Source organism: Protopterus annectens, chromosome 6.part0 (genome assembly GCF_019279795.1).
Source record: "Protopterus annectens isolate FY-2018-M chromosome 6.part0, PAN1.0, whole genome shotgun sequence".
NCBI classification, from domain to species: domain Eukaryota; kingdom Metazoa; phylum Chordata; order Ceratodontiformes; family Protopteridae; genus Protopterus; species Protopterus annectens.
Window position 1 is genome coordinate 1,165,635,422 of NC_056737.1, and position 18,917 is coordinate 1,165,654,338.

An 18,917-nucleotide genomic window follows, 5' to 3' on the forward strand; every position below is an offset into this window, starting at 1 on the left:
CTATTTTAGAATGTACTTTTACACACTTTCAGGGCATAATATTAAGGTGCATTGTAACTGCAGAAAGACAGTGATCAGGTAATAAGTTATTGCTGATTCCTTCCTGTACCAGAGTTCCAAAGGTTGTCACATGGAAAGTACATTTGTTGAGGTGGAAGTCTCTTGCTAAGCCTCAGTCCACAAATCCAGCTGTTAAAAACTTTTACTGCCTCTGTGAAGCCTGTAAATAAGTTTTCATCTGATGATGTCATTCTTCACATAATCCATTTGGTTCCATGCCTCGGAACTGACTCAGCCATTTAATTGAGCTTGCGCCTTCCAAACTCTCAAGCTAGGTTTTACACTTAATGCTCCTCTCTAAATTACCCCAGATCTCGTTTGCTACTTCGTGTGTCAGACATGTACGACCGCTCTCGAGCTTTAGCCTTTGATTAAAGTGAGTTTTTTCTTATCTACCTTATATATTTTAAACTTTCTTAAAACTATCTCCCGATTACTTAATCTTCTACCCCCTCTTCTTGCTTTATCTTATTGTTTTTTGTACCTCTTATTACTACTGTTGGTAGTTTTCCCATTTACAGTTTCCTAGCAGAAGGACTCGGCACCTACTAAATCCTTGGATTTGGTTCCAACTGTCTTGGCACTAAAAAGTGGATTGGTACCAGAGCATTCAAAATTGCCTCCCTTGCCAAGGTTCAGATACTTCCTTTCAATCAACCCATTCAAGGACCATCCACCAAAACACTTAGACCCCCTAGGTTTCCTTCGACTTCCTCTGTTCAATCCACTAAGAGTCTCTCTGAATCGGACATAATTTGTTTGTTGGATCAGCTCCTGATGGTGAGGGTATTATCTTCAGTTCCTAGCCAAGTCGGCCACAAAACTTTTCTCCAGAACCGAGGATTACCTTGAGCACTTACAGTTTTTCGGAACCAGAGACCTCACGGGATCGAGACTTTGTTCCAAGGGGCATGGATTGACTTCATTGATTTCAATAATTTCAGAGCCTTCCATGGCCCTCTGTGCTTTGGCTATCATTGGATCATCCCAGGCTTCGGGTTCGGGGGGGGGGGTCTCCTCCTTGGTGCGGCGTGGGACCACGGTTCCGAAGGAGTCTATTTCAATTCTGGGCTCACGTCACTCTGTTGGGGGTCGGCCTTCCAATCATGGAGAAGGCCTTATCCATTGTGGACTCTCAGACTCTGCCTTCCCTGTCAGGCCAAACTTCTACTTCCCCTCGACCAGAGCTTCCATCAGTTTCATCCCTAGGACAGAGGGCACAAAATCCCAGGAAAGACCCATCTTGGTAGTTTCATCTTCAGACACTTCCCCGGAATATCCCTCCGAGGAAGTATCTGCGAAGAAAAAGTGCAAGAGGAAGCACTTAGTCTCCCCGGAGAAGTCCTTCACTGAGGATACCAACTATGATGAAGGGGAAGGTTCCCCAATATTCTCACCCCCTGACGATGTCGTCTTCAGGGACATCCTGGAAATCCTAAAACAGAGGGGTGGCTGGTGTTCCCTGCAGCCTTCCTGGAAATCCTAAAACAGAGGGGTGGCTGGTGTTCCCTGCAGCCTTCTTCGGAGTCTGTATACCTGGAGGCTTTTCGTGCCCAATCCTCTACCTCTAAGATCTCTCTGCTCGCTGTCGAGCTCATTAAACTGATCGCGCAATGGACATGAAAGATGCATGACTCCATGGAACCAATTCCCATGAGACCTGACCAGATCCTTTCTGCCTCCAAAGAAGAGCAACATTGGGCCAAGGGCATACCCGTAGATGCCATGGTGATAGTAGCAGCAACAGAGAAGGAACTTGCTAGGAAAGTCCTACTATTGATCCTCCTAACAAGGAGTCTAGGACCATAGATAGGTTTGGGAAGCGCGTTTATGCTTCATCGACCTTCACTCTGAGGTCTTTGAATTACATGATGCACTTTACCAGGTTGCAGAGAGATCTGATTAAAGAACTGTCAGTGTCACAGGAGCAGTATCTGAAGCAGTACGAGACAAAGTTACCTCTTAACTCGCCACCCTCGCATCAATTTCCAACTCGTCGCTGAGGCTAATAGCCCATGCAGTAGAAGGGATGACAGAAGCAGCGAGTTCAGGTGTTGCCATTAGGAGACACACCTGGCTGCTTTTGTGTAACTTTACGGAGCCACTCAGAGCGTCATTCGTCAATGCTCTGTTTGATGGATCATCTCTTTTTGGCCCTAAAGTAAAAGACACACTGGCTAGATGTGAGAAGGATGGGAAGACTCTTTCTGCCATAGGCGTATGCTTCTCCACTCCTCAGTGGCCCTACTACAGGAACCAGGGAAGTGGGAGGCTATGTTTTAAGAAATCCCAAGGGCCTTTCCAAGACTCACGTGGCAAAGACTTCCCTGGAGGCAGAGGGGAAGTGATAATGGAAGACATCACCCTAGAAGCAGAGGTGGCCCTCAGAACTTGGGGTCCAGGGATTCTTCTCTGGTATCTCCTACCAGCACTCCTGAACAGAGGCCCAATTGCCTTCCTCTGGAGGCAGTCGGGGGTGACTATTCCTGCACCAACCCGCCTGGCAACTAATTACATAGGACAAATGGGTGCAGGGAATCATTTACAGAGGTTACAGTATTCCACTTTCTACAAGTCCAAAACTCCAAAAAAGGACTCCCAGATGTTCCACCCAGTCACAGGGAAACAGCTGTAATAGAAATTCAAAAACTGCTCAAGAGAAGTCATCCAAAAAGTGCCACCAGACCAAGTAGGATCCTGGTTTTACTCAAGATTCTTTTTAGTGCCCAAAAGAACAGGGGACTGGAGACCAGTTTTGGATCTCGGCCAGTTCAACAAGGAGTTCAGCAAACTAAATTTCGGAAGGTCCCAGTACAGTCCATACTTCCATTCATGGAAAAAGATGATTGCATGTGCTCTATAGAGCTTCAGGATGTATATTATAAATGCTCCAGAAGATTCCTGCACTTCTGGCTGGGAGACCGTCCTTTCCATTTCAGAGCACTGCCCTTTGGACTCACCTCAGCCCCCAAGGTGTTCACCAAAAGCATGGTAGTGGTAATAGCTCATCTCATGCTGCAAGGATTTTGAGTCTTTCCATACCTCAATGACTGGCTCCTTACTGCTACCACTAGGCATCAGTCAGAACATGCAAGAGATTACACTCTGCATCTCTAGGCATCTCAATAAACTACAAAAAGTCAAATTTACAACCTTCACAACAGCTAAAATTCATCAGAGCCCAGTTGGATACAGTCGCAAGTCTTGCATCTCTCCAGTTAGAAAGACTACAAAGGATCAGATCTCAGGTTAGCCAGATTATCCAGAACAAAAGTGTTCCAACTAGATTGGTCCTACAAACATTAGGCTCGATGGCAGCCTGAGTCACTCTGGTCCCTTTAGCCAGATGTCACATGTGAATCCTACAGTGGCTGCTAGCCTCCAAGTGGTCTCTGAAAGATCAGCCTATGTCACACCACATCTACATTACCAGTTGCTGCAAACAAGACCTGTCGTGGTTGCTCCACTCCAACAAGATTCTTTCGGGCCGTCCATTTATTCTTCCAAAGCCACAAGCCATAGTGACCACGGATGCTTCCCAGATAGGGTGGAGGGGATATTATCTGGGAAGGACAGTCCAAGGCACGTAGTCCCAACTGGAGGCCAGTTTGCACATCAGTATCCTAGAGATGAAGGCAGTACTCTTAGAGTTGCAAGCATTTCAGGATGCCCTTCCTGTAGGAACAGTAGCAGTTCAGACGGACAGCATGTCGGTAGTCTGGTACATCAACAAACAAAGAGGAACCAAATCTTACCCACTTTGTCGAGAAGTCCTCAGAGTTTGGCAGTGGGAGATTTCATCCAACTGCTTTCTAACAGCAACTCATATTCCGGCGAGCTCCAGCGTGATAGAGGACAACCTGGGCAGGACTATTCTCATGCCTAATGAGTGGGTCGCTCAGTCCTGTGATGGTGATGGAGATCTTTTGTCACTGAGGCCAACCTTGCTGCGATCTGGTTGCGTCCCCTCTAAACAACAACTGCAGCAATTACTTTGCCCTAATCCTCCCTCTGAGGGAGTCACCCAGAGATGCTCTTCTCCACGATTGCCCCCCCCCATCTTCTCTATGTCATATCCCAATTTCTAAGGAAAGCCAAAAGGTCGGAGAACATGTAATCCTCATTGCCCCATTTTGACCTCGACAAGTTTGGTTTCCCTTCCTTTGGCCTCACCTTCTCCAGAAACCGTGGATACTGGACCCAGCTCCAGATCTGCTGTGTCATCCAGAGGGGATGGTTCATCCAAATCTCCATTATCTCAAGCTCACTGCGTGGCTTCTCCAATTCCTATGATTGCCAGGCATTCTTCCCTTTCCTCTCCCATCCACAAAATCATTGTGGCCCATCTTAAAGCTTCTGCTAGGAAACTGTATCAGAGTAAATGGGAACATTTTGCAAGATGGGCTCTCAAAAATTAACTTGACCCTTATACAATCTCTGTTCATAAAGTTTTTGACTTCTTAGCTAACCTCTATCAAACTGGTTCTGCAGCTTCTATGATTTAAGTCTATCTAGCTGCAGTTTCTGATTTCCATATGGGTTTTGAAGGGTCATCCATGATGTCACATAAACTTTGTAAAGCCTTTTTAAAGGGAACCCTAATGTTAAGACCTCCTTTTAAAGAGCCCATTGCTCCACGGGATCTAACACTGGTTGTTCAATCCCTCACTTGTTCCCCTTTTGAACCATCAGCTACATACGACCTAAAGTTTCTGACTTGGAAAATTTTATTCTTAGTGGCCATCACATCTGCCAGAAGAGTATCTGAAATTCAGGCCTTGTACTGCAAACCACCCTACATAATATTTTGCAAAGACAGGGTCTCCCTTAGGATCAATCCATCCTTTTTACCAAAGGTAGTCTCAGAATCTATTATCGGTCTTTTTTTCCTAATTTCTCAGATAAAGGGGAGTATTTCCCTACATTTACTAGACGTCCACATACAACTAAGATTTTATCTTCAGAGAACAATGGATTTCAGAAAGTCTGACCAACTATTTGTGGCCATTTCCTCACTTTCTTTAGGTAATCCAGTTACCAAAGTTACCTTGGCTAAATGGCTTAGAGATTGTAATATGTTTGTCATTCAAAAGGACTTGACTTTCCACATCCAGTCAAAGCCCACATAACTAGAGTTGTGGCAACTTCTGCCGTTTTTCATGCCAGAGCTTCTTTAAATGACATTTGTGCAGCAGCCACATGGTCGTCGTCTCATACCTTTATCATTCATTACAAATTGGATCAGGTCTAGGGGGTGGGCATCATTCGGTTTGATGGTGCTTAGGAATATTCTTCTATGAGACCTCTCAAGATTCAGATAGCTGGGGACTCTGTCCCACAGTCAAGGATTACATGAAGGTTGATAACATCAGATAAAGAAGTTATGTCTTACTATAACGTTCCATCTGTGGTGTTGATCTTCACTAATCCGTGACATCCCCCCTCCCCCTTCCCCCAGACTAAAACTCATAATGGATCGAATTCTCCCAGGGCTGGCTTCATAATATGGACAAATATCTGGTCTCTTATTTACTATTTGTCTGCCACTGTTTTAGACGAACTTGATCTGAAGTAATTTAGAGAGGAGTATTATGGGTAAGACCCTAGCTCGAGAGTTTGGAAGGCGCAAGCTGAAGTAAATGGCCGAGTCACTTCCAAGGCACGCCAAACCCATAGTCAAGGATTAGTGGAGTGACAACACAGATGGAACGTTTTGGTAAGACATATCTTCTTTTTTAGTACTCGACCCACAGTGTGGTAAAGTGATGCAGGGCATATTTTATCTAATGTTTCTTCAAGCTAAAAATCACTCTATTGACATGCCAGTTCTATTAACCTGTCATTATTAGTCTGATTGATTGTGCTGTTATAACGAGAGTTCACTTTTACTGTGTTGGCCAGAGCAGTTCCTCTTTTTTTCCCAGTAGTTTAAGAAATTAACCAAAGTTACTCTCGGACAATTATCATTGTTTAGGCTGTTTTGAAATTATGGTCATCCAGTGAATTCCACAGCTGTCCAGGTTAAAACTTCCAACATGTTGCCAGCCTTGGCTCTCACATCAAGTCCAGAAATCCTCAAGATGTGATAGAACCAGTCCATCTACCTCTAGGACTTGAGGCCAGCAAGACTCCCTCAGCTAAACAGCTTCTGGACTCGTTCCCTACCCTTAGTCTTGTGTGTCAGAAGACCTCTCTACAGATCTCCTGCCATGGCTAAGGTTCAGTCTCATCTGTAAATGGATTCAGGCTACTACCACTACTGTTACTGTTCTTAGTGTTATTATTATTTTAGATTTTCAGTTATATTTTAAATATCTTTCCTTGAGGAGTTAGTGTTTTCCCTTTGTTATTGGGCCTTTGCCTGTCTGCTCCTTTCAACCTCAGCATTTGCCATTTTACTTTTGCTAGTCTCTTCTGCACATACACTGTTCACCTTGTTGCTGCTGCTGTTATACCACTGAGTCAATATATTTAAAAACAACACTCTGTCAGTTAAGATGTTCATCGTAATATTCACTGTTGCAGTCTACTGGTTATCCTGCCTGCAGTCAGTTCTTGACCTGCCCAACTTTGAGTTTTGACCTCCCCAGGGCTTTGGTAGATGCTGTCCTACCCTGGGATTCATTACATTGGTGGTATCTTCAGATCCTTTTTGCCATGCAATGCATTGCATTATGTTACTCACACAGCTCAGTCCATCAGTTGGGCTTCTTCCTGCAGCCAGATAAGTAGCCAATAGAGTCTTTATCTTCTCTTTTTTGCTGTCTAATTAGTTGGCTTATGTCTGATACTGACTCTAGCCCCAAGCAGTCTGTAGCAAAAAATACTAATTGACTCAGAGCACAAAGTACATTCTTGTGTGCATTGTACTTTATTCAGCCTGAGGACAATCCACAGATGTTTGTATCCAAGAAGGGAGCACAAATCTGGTTCTGTATGGCATCTGCCAATGCCTCCAGGAGCCTTCTGCATATAAAAAGAGCACAGGAAGAAGAGCCACTGAAGTTGAGGATGTATTTGATAACTTGGGGGTCACTGTGTCCATCATCCCTGCATTCAGTGAAATACCTTTACAGCCCCCACCTGCAGACTCTGTTTTGTCTGAGGCATCTGGCACAACCACTCTGTAGGCACCCATGCCATTGTTTTTCATTCTTCATTGATTGACATGTCCAGTGCATTTCCTGAGCCTGGCATGACCCTTCTTTGTCAGAGGTCCACATTGGGATATCAGAAGAGGAAGGCGAGATCCTAACTAGTCTTGTACTCAAGGAGATTCCTGGAGACCACATTGAGGTCTTAGTTTCCTCTCCACAACCCTAGGCCTCCAGGGCAGCAGTTCCCAAATTCACAAGTTGCAAAGTGCCTCTTCCCACTCCCTGGCCTTCACTGAATCTTTAGCCAAGCTGGCTGAATACTTTGTCTTTTTTTGATGAGCAGAAGGCCAGAATAGGATATACCTGAAGTGTCTGAGGCCCCTTGTGAGAAAAGAAGTAAATCATCTGGGCTGATGTCATCTAGGTGTATATGCAGTGGACTCATGAAGGAAATGCCACAAATCTTTGTGGCCGTGTGTCCCTCTTTTGCCAGCCTACCTTCTGCAGCACTGGCTGTCATCACATCCCCTGTGCCGGCGCTGGTGCTTATGACCTAAATGTTGTCCCCACTGTCTTCCCATACACCTGCTCCAGAAAAGGTAAGTAGGCTGTGCTGTGTCATTCTTCATCTGCCATGCCATGTCCAGCAGATGCTCAAGATAGGTTGCCTGGGATGTAGTCAAGGTTTTATTCCTGTAAGCCAGTAGTACTAGATCACATTTTCATGAAAATCTGTTGGTATGTACTTTTTTCTACAATCTAATGCAATTCTTTCATGTTAATAATTTTTCTAATACATTATAGATACTGCCTTCTGTTATTCTTGTCCTTGGGATGGGTAACTTTCACTGTAACAAAACGAACTGAGGTAGTGTTACTGACTCTTAAGTCATAATATTCTGAGAACGAGGAGTGTGCTGAACACTGCGCACACTGGAGGAACACTTGGCTGCTCCTTGATCCGACCCTTCAGGTTTGGGCATTGGTAAGGCAGTAGGCATATGTAAGGAATCTGCACAGTGACTGCCATCTTTTATTATTTGTTGATCTGCTCCAGTGGTGAGTACTATTCACCCATAAACCCTCCTTCCTACGGCAGTATTTCCATGATTTTTCCGACAGCTGACGTCATATTGATTGGTTAGTAGTTTCCCGGTTGTGTGCACCTGACACATGATATTGCAGGTCATTTTATTGAGAAGACATTACATGTGCTATCCACTTTATTGTAGTTATAGATTTATAAGTAACAGTGTAAAAAATAAATATAGTAATTTAAAAATGAACATTTATTTTAATAGTAAATTTAAAATAATTAAATGTATGTCTTAACTCTCTTTACTACAAGTGGCCATTTATTTCTAACTTTAATTTTTTTTTTTTAATGCAGGACCCAAAACGCCATTTGGAGGAGCATGTGGATGTTGTTATGACATCAAACATAGTTCAGTGCCTGGCTGCAATGTTGGATACCGTTGTATTTAAATAGAAACTTGAAGCTAAATGGAGCTAATCCAACCATTTTATACTCTTAAACTGTTTACTGTTTCTCATGCAGTATTGAATCACTGGGGTTTTATTTATATAAACGTCAGCTAACTAGAAGATACTTCGCGTTAATGCTACTTCGGGGAAACACCTTTAAAGCATCTTTTAAATGTTGCACAGTTTTAGCTGTTCATTTGATGGCAGTGTGTGAGGGAAATTCAAAATGTTTTTGTTACCTGTAATATAATTTGTTCAAGCAGAATGTTGCAGGAGTTAGTTTTCCAGCTTGATATCTTGAAATGTTAGAATTTCTTCATACACATGTACCACCAGTTTTGATTTGTACTGTATAATAAATGTACATTTAATAAAGATTTAGTTTGAATTTTACTGTTACATTTCTCAAAGTTAACCCATATGGAGTCTTTATGTTCATTTTAGCCCTACCCATTACTTTCACATTATTTGAGGGACTTTGGACGTTGACATCTCCTCTTTGAGCTTTGCTACTTGGCCTGTTAAATCATTTCATAGATCTATCTCTTGTAATTTCATAGAAGTGAAGCTGGTTTGCAGTTTGCACCATTATGAACCACCCCATTATAAATATTTTGTGATCCATTTAAAAACCAGGATACATTTTAAATACTACAAAGTTTTTAGATCACCAAATGAAATGGAGAAGATAATTCCAATATGTAAAACAAACTGGCATGGAAAATCTCCTGTTTTTATCATAACAAGCAAGTAAAACTAATAAAAGATCTTTTACCTCTGTTGTCTTTGAGAAGTGCACAATACTTTTATGTGAAAGTTCTAAAATTGCTGGATCATTTAAAGAGTTGAAAACGTTAGTCTGTCTGCCCTACATTGACAGTGTGATGGCACCTGTAGTCTAGCTTCATACATTTTACTTCTTACTTCCCCTCATTCTTTGTGTTTCTGATTTCTCTAGTTCTAATTTAGTATAACAGTGTGAGCATTGGAATTAACAGTGAAGAATACTGTCGAACCAAAACAGTAACACTTCCTGAAAAGATGTGGAGTTCATGAGGCTTTCTTTTTCTGAAAAGATGCATTTGCATTCAAATAAAAATCATGGGCAGTTAATATCCTAAAATCTTTATATGCATAGAAAGTATTCAACATAAAATTACTCAAGCAAAGGTGTGTGACAGTCAGACTTGGATTATGGAGATTCATCCTTATCAAACAGTAGGACTGAAAATGCAGGCTTTCAGTCAGCTCAACATCTAAAACTTTCCCAGGCTACCTTTTACCTGTATTGCTCTGACAGCTAGCTTTCTCTGCAGATCTCTTGCTGCTCAGAAAAACAATCTCAGGCTGCTTTCTAAGTTTCTTTTCTGAGACCATTTTTCAAATCTTTATAATGTTTTGATTGGTTTTGGAATATTGCTGTATGGTGTTTCTTCTGGTTGATAGACAAGTTCAGACCTTTCCATTTGTTAGCCTTTTTATGGCTGTTTCATCTATCTTTCCCTAGGCTTTGGCATATTTAGCCATCACACCATCACATTCATACACTGTTAGCTTTGCCTTGTGTAAGGCTTTTAGTTTGTTGCTTTTTAAGGTACAGATAATCATTCTTTGCATTCCGTCCATCCAGTTTGACTGTTATTTTTTTGAGCCGCTTGACGGATCCATACTGGCATAGCTAATAGTCCAGCTTGAGCTCCTCAAACCTGCCTCTCACACCTGTCCTCTCAGCTCAGGTTCCCCCTGGTCTTGATTGCCGCCACTATGCCAAGACATGATCCCGCAGTGCAGCCAAGTAATCCACTGGTAGCTTTTCATTAAGCCTTCTAGCACGGATAGTTTTTGCTTCTTTGGATGTAGATATTGTAGAGAGTTCAGTGACTTAGTTTAGGTGTTGCATTTTTTTCTTATTGGTGTATTTAATAGTCCATTGTGGCATTTTGCAAGCCTGCCATCTTAGCCACTCTTCCTTTGGGTGTTGTCTAGCTGTAGCTTAGCTCTCCTAGCCTTTCAAATGATTTATTAAATTTGGCTGATAGCTTGTTTGGTAATTTTGTTAATGTGGGATTGTTTGTGTAACTCTTCGGCTTCTTCCAGCTCCATGGCACCATATTAGACATGGATAACAAGGGAGAGAAGTTTTTAAGAAGTGTTTTGTGTGTGGGCACAAGACCCCCCCCCCCCAGCAAATATGACATGTGTCTTTTGTGTGAGAGTCAATCACTGATAAGCAGACTGACAAATTTGTAAGCCCTTTGGACAAAGGGCCTTCTGAGATGGGCAAAGCAAACTTGTATTGAGGGGACTTCTTCATTCAAGCTCTGAGAGAGGCAAGTGCAAGTCCAGAGAGAAGTAAGGAGTCCAAGAAAAGGGAGGTGGGTAGATGAGGCTTTGTCATAAGCGCCAAAGACAATGGAACTTGCTTTACCTCCATGATTGGATCTAGAGATGTTCTTCATCTCACATTGCTGCAGTCCTTACTTATGGGTAGTCCGCTGTCCTCGCTCGGCCCGAATACCAAAGTATTAGGCTGACGTCGGTCATGGGCGCCTAGATCTGACATCAGAGCGTCAGGGTATAAAGGCGCATGACTGACGTCATATCCTCAGTCTTTTTTGCCGCATGGTCCGATGCAGAAGCAGCGTTGCAAGTGCCGTTCGGCATTCTGAAATTTTTCGCTGGAGTTTCAGACCGATACCAAGTTGGCTAAGTACCCGTTGGGGAATATTTTGTTTTTCTTGCCTCAGTTACTTACCGGATGTCAGAAAAAGTGAATAATTGTATTTCTTGTGGGAAACAGATACCGCATAGGGATTACCACTCGCTTTGTATTCCTTGTTTGGGACCGGAGCACGACGTAGTCGGGTGTCGGTTTTGTGCTAGGTTTAATAAGCGCACTATAAAACGGAGGTTAGATTGAGCTAGGTTAGTCTTTGGCAAGAGGTGTAATTATAATATGCCGTCGGATGTTCCGACGCCTGCTTCTACTAAGAAGCGCAAAGACAAATCTTTAAAGCCTAGGCAGGATGATTCGTCCGTTTCGGACGCCGGACCTTTAGAAGCTACAGCTGAACAGGTGGATCCGGCTGAAGTTTCTGTTGAGTCCCAGGGGGAAACTTTGATTTTACAGGATGTGGCCTCTCAGGTTACTATTCTCCCTTCTATGCCTAAGGTGGTTAGGCCTTCTGCTACTGTTTCTAAGGCTCCTTCTAAGGGCAGGTCTGTCTTGCCTTCCTCTGGTGTCAGTTCTGGTTCTTCAGGGTCTGTGCCTAAAAAGCACATGCTTAAAATGGCAGAGGATTTGATTACTTTAATTAGAGGTTCTATTCCCCCTCCTGATAAAAGGCCCAGGATGGAGCCAGTGTTGGAAAGTTTGGAGCAGGCCTCAGATGATTCAGAGTCTTCTGCTGAAGACATTCAAGATTTCCCTCCTTATTCTGATTCTGATGCAGAGGATTCCACTCCTTCTGCTTCTCCTCCAGAGGATTTTTCATTTTCAGAAACTCTGCATTCCATGAGGGAGCATTTTCAGTGGGAGGGACAGGATTACTCTGATTCACGGAAGAGACTTAGGGAGTTCTTGTTTTTACCACAGCATAGACTCTTAGCTATTCCTCCGGTTTTGGATGTTGTTTCAGATGTTTTTTCGGAAGCTTCCCTTAATCCAGATTCTGTGCCTCCTGCCCCAGTTAAACCGGACAGGTATTACAGGGTGCCTGAGGCTCATAAATATCTGTATAAGAGTCCTAGGGCGGACCCAGAAACTATTAGTCAGGGGCCTAAGGGTGTTAGAGCCTCTGTTGTTAAGAATCCGGTTCCTCTGGATAAGGAAGCTAGAGCTGTGGATAGATGGGGTAAGAAGGTGTATACCTCTTCTACTTTAGCAATGAGAGCTTTGAACTGCCAGTTTCATATGTTGAAGTATCAGAATTTCCTCCTTTCTCAGCTAAAGTCTAAGGTGGATGCTTTGGCAGAGGGCATAGAGTGTAAAGAATTGCAGGATTTAGTGCACGTTTCTGAACAGGTGGGTAAGCACTCTTTGCAATGTGGTTTTGATGCTTTACAGGCTTCTTCTAGGGTGGCTGCCACTGGTTCAGTTATTCGTAGGCACGCCTGGCTTAAGGATCAGAATTTGTCTGAGCATGTTAAGTCTAGAATTCTGGATGCCCCTTTACAGTCTGAAGTTTTGTTTGGTCCTCCTGTGGAGTCAGTTTTAAAGAAAATGGAAGACAAGGCTAAGTCTATGCAGACTGTTAAAGATTTTTTGCAGGTACAACCTCCAAAGTTTAGTAGAAATTGGCCTACTAAGGGGTGGACGTACCCTTCTTCTGATTCTCAGTCTAGGGGTAGATCTAGGCGTGGTAGGGGCAGAGCTCAGAATACTTTCAGGCCGAGACAATGGAGTTCGAATCTGCTGGTGAGGGCAGGGGCCAGTCCTTTCGTAAACAGGCCCAATGACCTACATTTTCAGCTGCCAGATTCTTCTTGCCTGGCAGCTCCTTTGGGAGGAAAGTTGGCTCTTTTCAAGCAAAATTGGCATTTAGTCACCCAGGACAAATGGGTATTGGACATTATAAACCGAGGTTACAAGTTCTATTTCCATACCATGCCTCCTTTCAAAGGCATGCCAGACGTCCCTCCTCGGCAAAGGATAGAGGCTCGCAGACAAATTTCTTTACTTCTTCAATTAGGAGCTATACAGCCAGTTCCTCTGTCAGAAGTGGGCCTAGGATTTTATTCTCGCCTGTTTCTAGTTCCAAAGAAAGGGAACACGTGGAGACCAATTTTGGATTTATCTATCCTCAACACTTACCTGGACATTCCAAAGTTCAAGATGCTGACTTTACAACAACTTTTACCTCTGTTGGGAAAAGATCACTGGATGGTTACTCTGGACCTCAAAGAGGCTTACCTTCATGTTCCTATCAGGCCCAGTTGCAGGAGGTACCTGCGTTTCTGGCTGGAAATTTACATTATCAGTTCTCTGCATTGCCCTTTGGCTTATCTACTGCGCCCAGAGTGTTCACAAAGGTTCTGGCTCCAGTGATAGCATTTTTCAGACTAAGAGGAATACAGATTTATCCTTATTTGGACGATTGCCTGATTATTGCACAAGAAAAGGACGAACTTCTTCATCATCTACAGTATGTGATGGCAGTGTTAAGATGCCTAGGGTATTCTGTGAACGAAACAAAGTCCAGTCTAGTACCCTCTCAGGACATGTGCTTTCTGGGTGTGAGACTGAATACAGCTTCCCAGATGGCCTTTTGACCCCGGACAAACAAAGAAGCCTTTCTCTTTATTTCCATCAAATGTCTCTACGGTCCAGGCTGACTGCAAGGACAGTCCTTCAAGCCTTGGGGTTCATGGCATCTTGTATTCTGGTGCTTCCCAATGCCAAATTGCATATGAGGAAGCTTCAATGGTATCTCAAAATGTATGGACACAGCACTGCCAAGATCTAGACACTGTCATTCAGATAATACCTTGCATTCGGAAGGAGTTTTGTGGTGGGCTCAGGAATGTCACCTAAACAAGGGACTCTCTGTGACCCGCCAGAGGCGAGTCAGATTCTAACGACAGATGCCTCGGACAAGGCTTGGGGAGCACACCTCAATGGAAAATGGGTGCAAAACACGTGGCCTGTCAAACTCCAACATTTGCATATCAACTTGAAGGAAATGTTAGCAGTCCAGTTTGCATTGATGGCTTTCAAAGATTTACTTCACCCAGGGCAGGTGTTGATTCAAACAGACAACACTACTGTCATGTGGTACATCAACAAGCAGGGGAACCCATTCTTACCCTCTTTGCAGGCAAGCGATGATTCTGTGGGAAACTGCTCTCAATCTACACCTCAATCTTCAGGCAAGGTTTCTACCAGGAGCACAGAACTCCTTAGCAGATGTATTGAGCAGACAAATAGTGGATCCTCACGAGTGGAAATTGGATCCTCATGTATTTCAACAGTTGACAGTGTTATGGGGAACTCCAGACATAGATCTGTTCGCTTCTCCACTAAATTACCAGTTGCCAAAGTTTTGCACAAAAATGTTTCATCACACAGCTTGGAAGGTGGACGCTCTATCATTCAGTTGGAACAATCTGCATGTATATGCCTTTCCACCTCTGCCTCTTCTTCCCAAGGTACTCTTGAAGGCCAGACAAGACAAGCCAACCATGATTTTGATAGCACCAGATTGGCCTCGACAACACTGGTACCCACTACTGAGGAGCTTAGTACAAGAACCTCCATGGCCTCTGCCTTTGATTCCGCACCTTTTGTCACAAGAGGACAGTCACTTCCTCAATGTCAAGATTCAGTCTCTACATCTAACAGCCTGGCATATTCTGTTTTAGACTCTGGAGGGTCTCAGCTTCCACAACAAGTTTTGAATGTTATTTTGGAAGCCAGGAGGCCTAGTACCAGGAAAGTTTACGCTGATAAATGGAGGAGATTTTTTATTTGGAGCAAAGGAAAGGACTTTGATGTCTCCAAACCTGATTTAAGTGTTGCTCTTCAATATCTTACTGAGTTATTGGACAAGGGTTTGTCTTTCTCCTCAATAAAGGTCCATGCTGCAGCCATTTCTGCTCACTATGATTGTGACCCTCCTTTATTCTCTCATCCTTGGTTTAAGCAATTTCTTAGAGGGGCAAAGAATATAAGACCCCCACGTAGAGCTCCTACTCCTGCTTGGGATCTCAATTTTGTGTTGGAAAAACTTACTCTACAACCTTTTGAGCCTGCAGCTACTGCCGAGTTAAAGTATTTGTCATGGAAAACTGCTTTTTGTTGGCCATTACCTCTGCAAGAAGGGTTTCTGAATTACAGGCCCTCATGGCAGTGGAGCCTTTCCTGATTTCTCATAAGGATAGGGTATCTTTGCACTAATCCTTCCTTTATGCCTAAGGTGGTTTCTAGTGTGGCCTTAAATCAAACTATTCATTTGCCTACTTTTTATGCAAACCCCAAAATAAAGGGGAGAAAATTTTGCATACTTTGGATATTCACAGGCAGTTGCGTTATTATTTGAGCAGAACCAAGGAGTTCAGACAGTCTCAGCAATTGTTTGTTTCTTTTGCTTTGGGTTCACAGGGTAAACCTGTTTCAAAACAAACTATTTCTAAATGGATTGGGTTTTGTATTTCTTTCTGTTATTCCCATCATGGTAAGGAGATTCCTGCTGGAATCAGGCCTCATTCCACTAGGGCTACTGCTACTTCTACGGCCTTTCTAAGGGGTAGCTACAAAGACATCTTGGAGGCAGCTACTTGGAGTTCAGTGCATACCTTTTCTAAACATTACCACCTTCCTCTTTATTCTAAGTCTAGGGCTGGATTTGCCACTGCAATTTTACAGGGCATTTTAGCGGCCCCTAATGCTTTATGATTTTTACCATCCTCCCTTTCCCGTTGCTTTGGGATTCTACCCATAAGTAAGGACTGCAGCAATGTGAGATGAAGAACATAGTACAGTTTTGTACCTACCATAAATGTAGATGTTCGAAGATCCACATTGCTGCAGTCCAATTTACCCTCCCTCCTTCCCCACTGTAGTTAGACTTGCTGTTATGCTTTAGGTGATGGTTGTTGTTGGGCATGTTTTTTGGGAGGTATTCTGTTTTTGGCTGTGGCCTTTCTGGTTTGGCCTTCTGACATCTGGGGCAAGAAAAGACTGAGGATATGACGTCGGTCATGCGCCTTTATACCCTGACGCTCTGATGTCAGATCTAGGCGCCCATGACCGACGTCAGCTTAATACTTTGGTATTCGGGCCGAGCGAGGACAGCGGACTACCCATAAGTAAGGACTGCAGCAATGTGGATCTTCGAACATCTACATTTATGGTAGGTACAAAACTGTACTTTTCCTTCTCCTTCAACTCTGACTCTCTTGGCAAAAACCTATCCTGATAATGGACGAGGCACCAGTTAGTCATCCTTGTACCTTCAGAGTGAAAGCTCACTTAGATCCCTTTCCTTCTTTCTTTTCTCTCCTCTCCCAAATCCCTAATGTACATTAAGAGAGAATAGAATTTAGAGCTAGATCACATAACGAGGGCCTTCTTGAGGACACAGATGTGTCACACCACCCACCCCTGGTCCAGAGGGTGGGGAAGACGTTTCCTGTCTCCCGAGTCCTTGCACCTCCTCAAACCCAACTCTTGGAGCCAGTGTGTTCAGAACCAGTGACTAGCCTGTGTCTCTTGCTGTGACTGGGTGATGCTACCTCAGTACTGGAGCTGTCAGATCCATCACCTTTGACACCAAGACTTCTGGAACAGGTTGTGACTTGGCCACACCGTCTTGATGCAAATGGCTGTGTCCTATCCTCAGACCCACCCAAGGATTCTTTGGATCCGGTGAATGTCTGATGTACCTTCAAAGTAATCTGGATTTGATCAGCAGGCTTCAAGAGCCACTGTTGTCCTGCTGGACAGGGCAGGTATTATCAACTGTCAGTGACAGGCAGTATTGGGTGAAGGGCCCTCTAGTGGACTCCATCATTGTTCTGCTGCCACCAAGAAGTAACTGATGGAAGATGTGATCAATATGCCCAACAAGGAGTCCCAGACGATGGGCATATTAGGGAAGTGGGTGTATATGTAGGGCACCTTTGCTACCTGAGCCTTGAACTACGCTACACACGCAAACAGACTTGAGGAATCTGACCATGCAGGGATTAGATCTCTGAAGATACCCTTAACACTGGATTTAAAGCAGCAGCTAGAAACTACCTTCAGCACGATATGCAGCATTACCAACCTTTTCATGCGGCTTGTGCATAATGCAGCCAGTGGGTTTGTGTCAGGCATCTGCATGTGCACCTTGTCTGGCTCCACTTACATGACTTTGTGGGCAGTTTCAAAGCATCCTTTACCAGGTATTCGGCCCAACCATTAAAAAATCCAAGCAAAGGTTTGAGGGTTGAGCAAGATGGGAAGAGGTTTGCTGTGGGAGTGAGATTTGAGAATCCACAGAGACCATACGATTGCAACCAAAAAGGCCAGACCACAAATCAGAAAGTCCAAATGTTTTCCCAATACCACACTTTCTAATAGAGAATATACTTGGTAGAGATGGCCTCTCTAATCCTGAGAATATGGAGGTCTGTAGAAGCAGTGATTTTGCGGACTGTTTTCAGACCACCAGTTGTATCCCTGAACTGCTGCCTGCCTGCTTCTCTTTAGAAGAAGTCGGAGGTCTCTTATCACTCTATGCTCCCATATGGTTGGTCATCACACAAAACACCTGGGTAAGAGGGATTATATTCAGAAGCTATTCCATACCCTTTTCACATCACCCTCCCTGATCTCAAGGGTTGCTCCCAGAGGTTCCACTCCAGTTAAAAGCAGCTGAAAAGGAAGTACTTTCCTTACTACAGAAGAGACACATCCATGTGGTCCCACCAGACCAGCTAGGGTCAGGATGTTATTCTTCGGATTCCTAAAAGAATCTTGAATAACAAGGACCTCAGGCCAATTTTGGATCTCAGGTGTCTGAACACATTTGTGAAGAAGACCTCATTCAGAATGGTCACAATTTATTTGACCTTTCTTAAGGGAGAATGACTGGATGTGCTCTGTGGACCTGAAGGATGCTTACCTTTACATCAAGATTGCCCTAGCATTCAGGAGGTTCCTTCGCGTTTGAATGGGAGCCAATCACTATCATTTCAGGGCCCTGCCCTTTGGTGTCAACACAATTCCCTGGATGTTTATCAAGTGCAAAGCTGTAGTTGTAGCCCATCTTTGACTTCACATAACCAGAGTGTTTCCATATTTGGATGATTAGCTCCTGGGAGCAAGAGTGAGGGAATCCTTACAGAAAGGCAGGGATCACCTTCTCCACAACTGTCACTGGGCATCACAGTCAGTTAGAAATCCAAACTGAAGCAAACTCACTACTTGCAGTTCATTGGCTGCCATCTGGATATGGCTCAAAGAGTAGTATTCCTACCCCCCCCCACACACTTCCTGACAATATAGCAGCAACCATGGCATGGATAGCCACCCGGTGGTGTAAACCTTGGCTATTTGGCCAGCTAACATCTACCTGAAATCAGCTGGATGTATAAGTGAATTTAAATGCACTTTTATCTGCTCTTTTGCATGTAGTACTGTATTTAATTTATTTATTTGTGTTTTTTATTGAATATTAACTCAACTGAAGTTGTGGCGGTCTCTACAGAGTACTTTTTAGAATTTCTGTGTAACCATTGATAGCAGTGGGGGGTAGATGTTCATCGTGCATACAGCTGCAGTCATAACAG

At 43.7% G+C, this 18,917-nt stretch overlaps 1 protein-coding gene across 1 annotated transcript in view; it reads left to right on the plus strand.

Moving 5' to 3' along the window:
- Window positions 1-9,030, plus strand: part of PSMD14 (proteasome 26S subunit, non-ATPase 14) — a gene marked incomplete at its 5' end in the record, with an annotated part of 1,148,793 nt that extends 1,139,763 nt beyond the window's left edge. Inside the window, 1 exon segment of the mRNA XM_044074781.1 lies at window positions 8,548-9,030. Within this exon segment, the coding sequence (XP_043930716.1) occupies window positions 8,548-8,646 (99 nt within the window). The 3' untranslated portion in view covers window positions 8,647-9,030.
- Window positions 9,031-18,917: the final 9,887 nt, after the last annotated feature.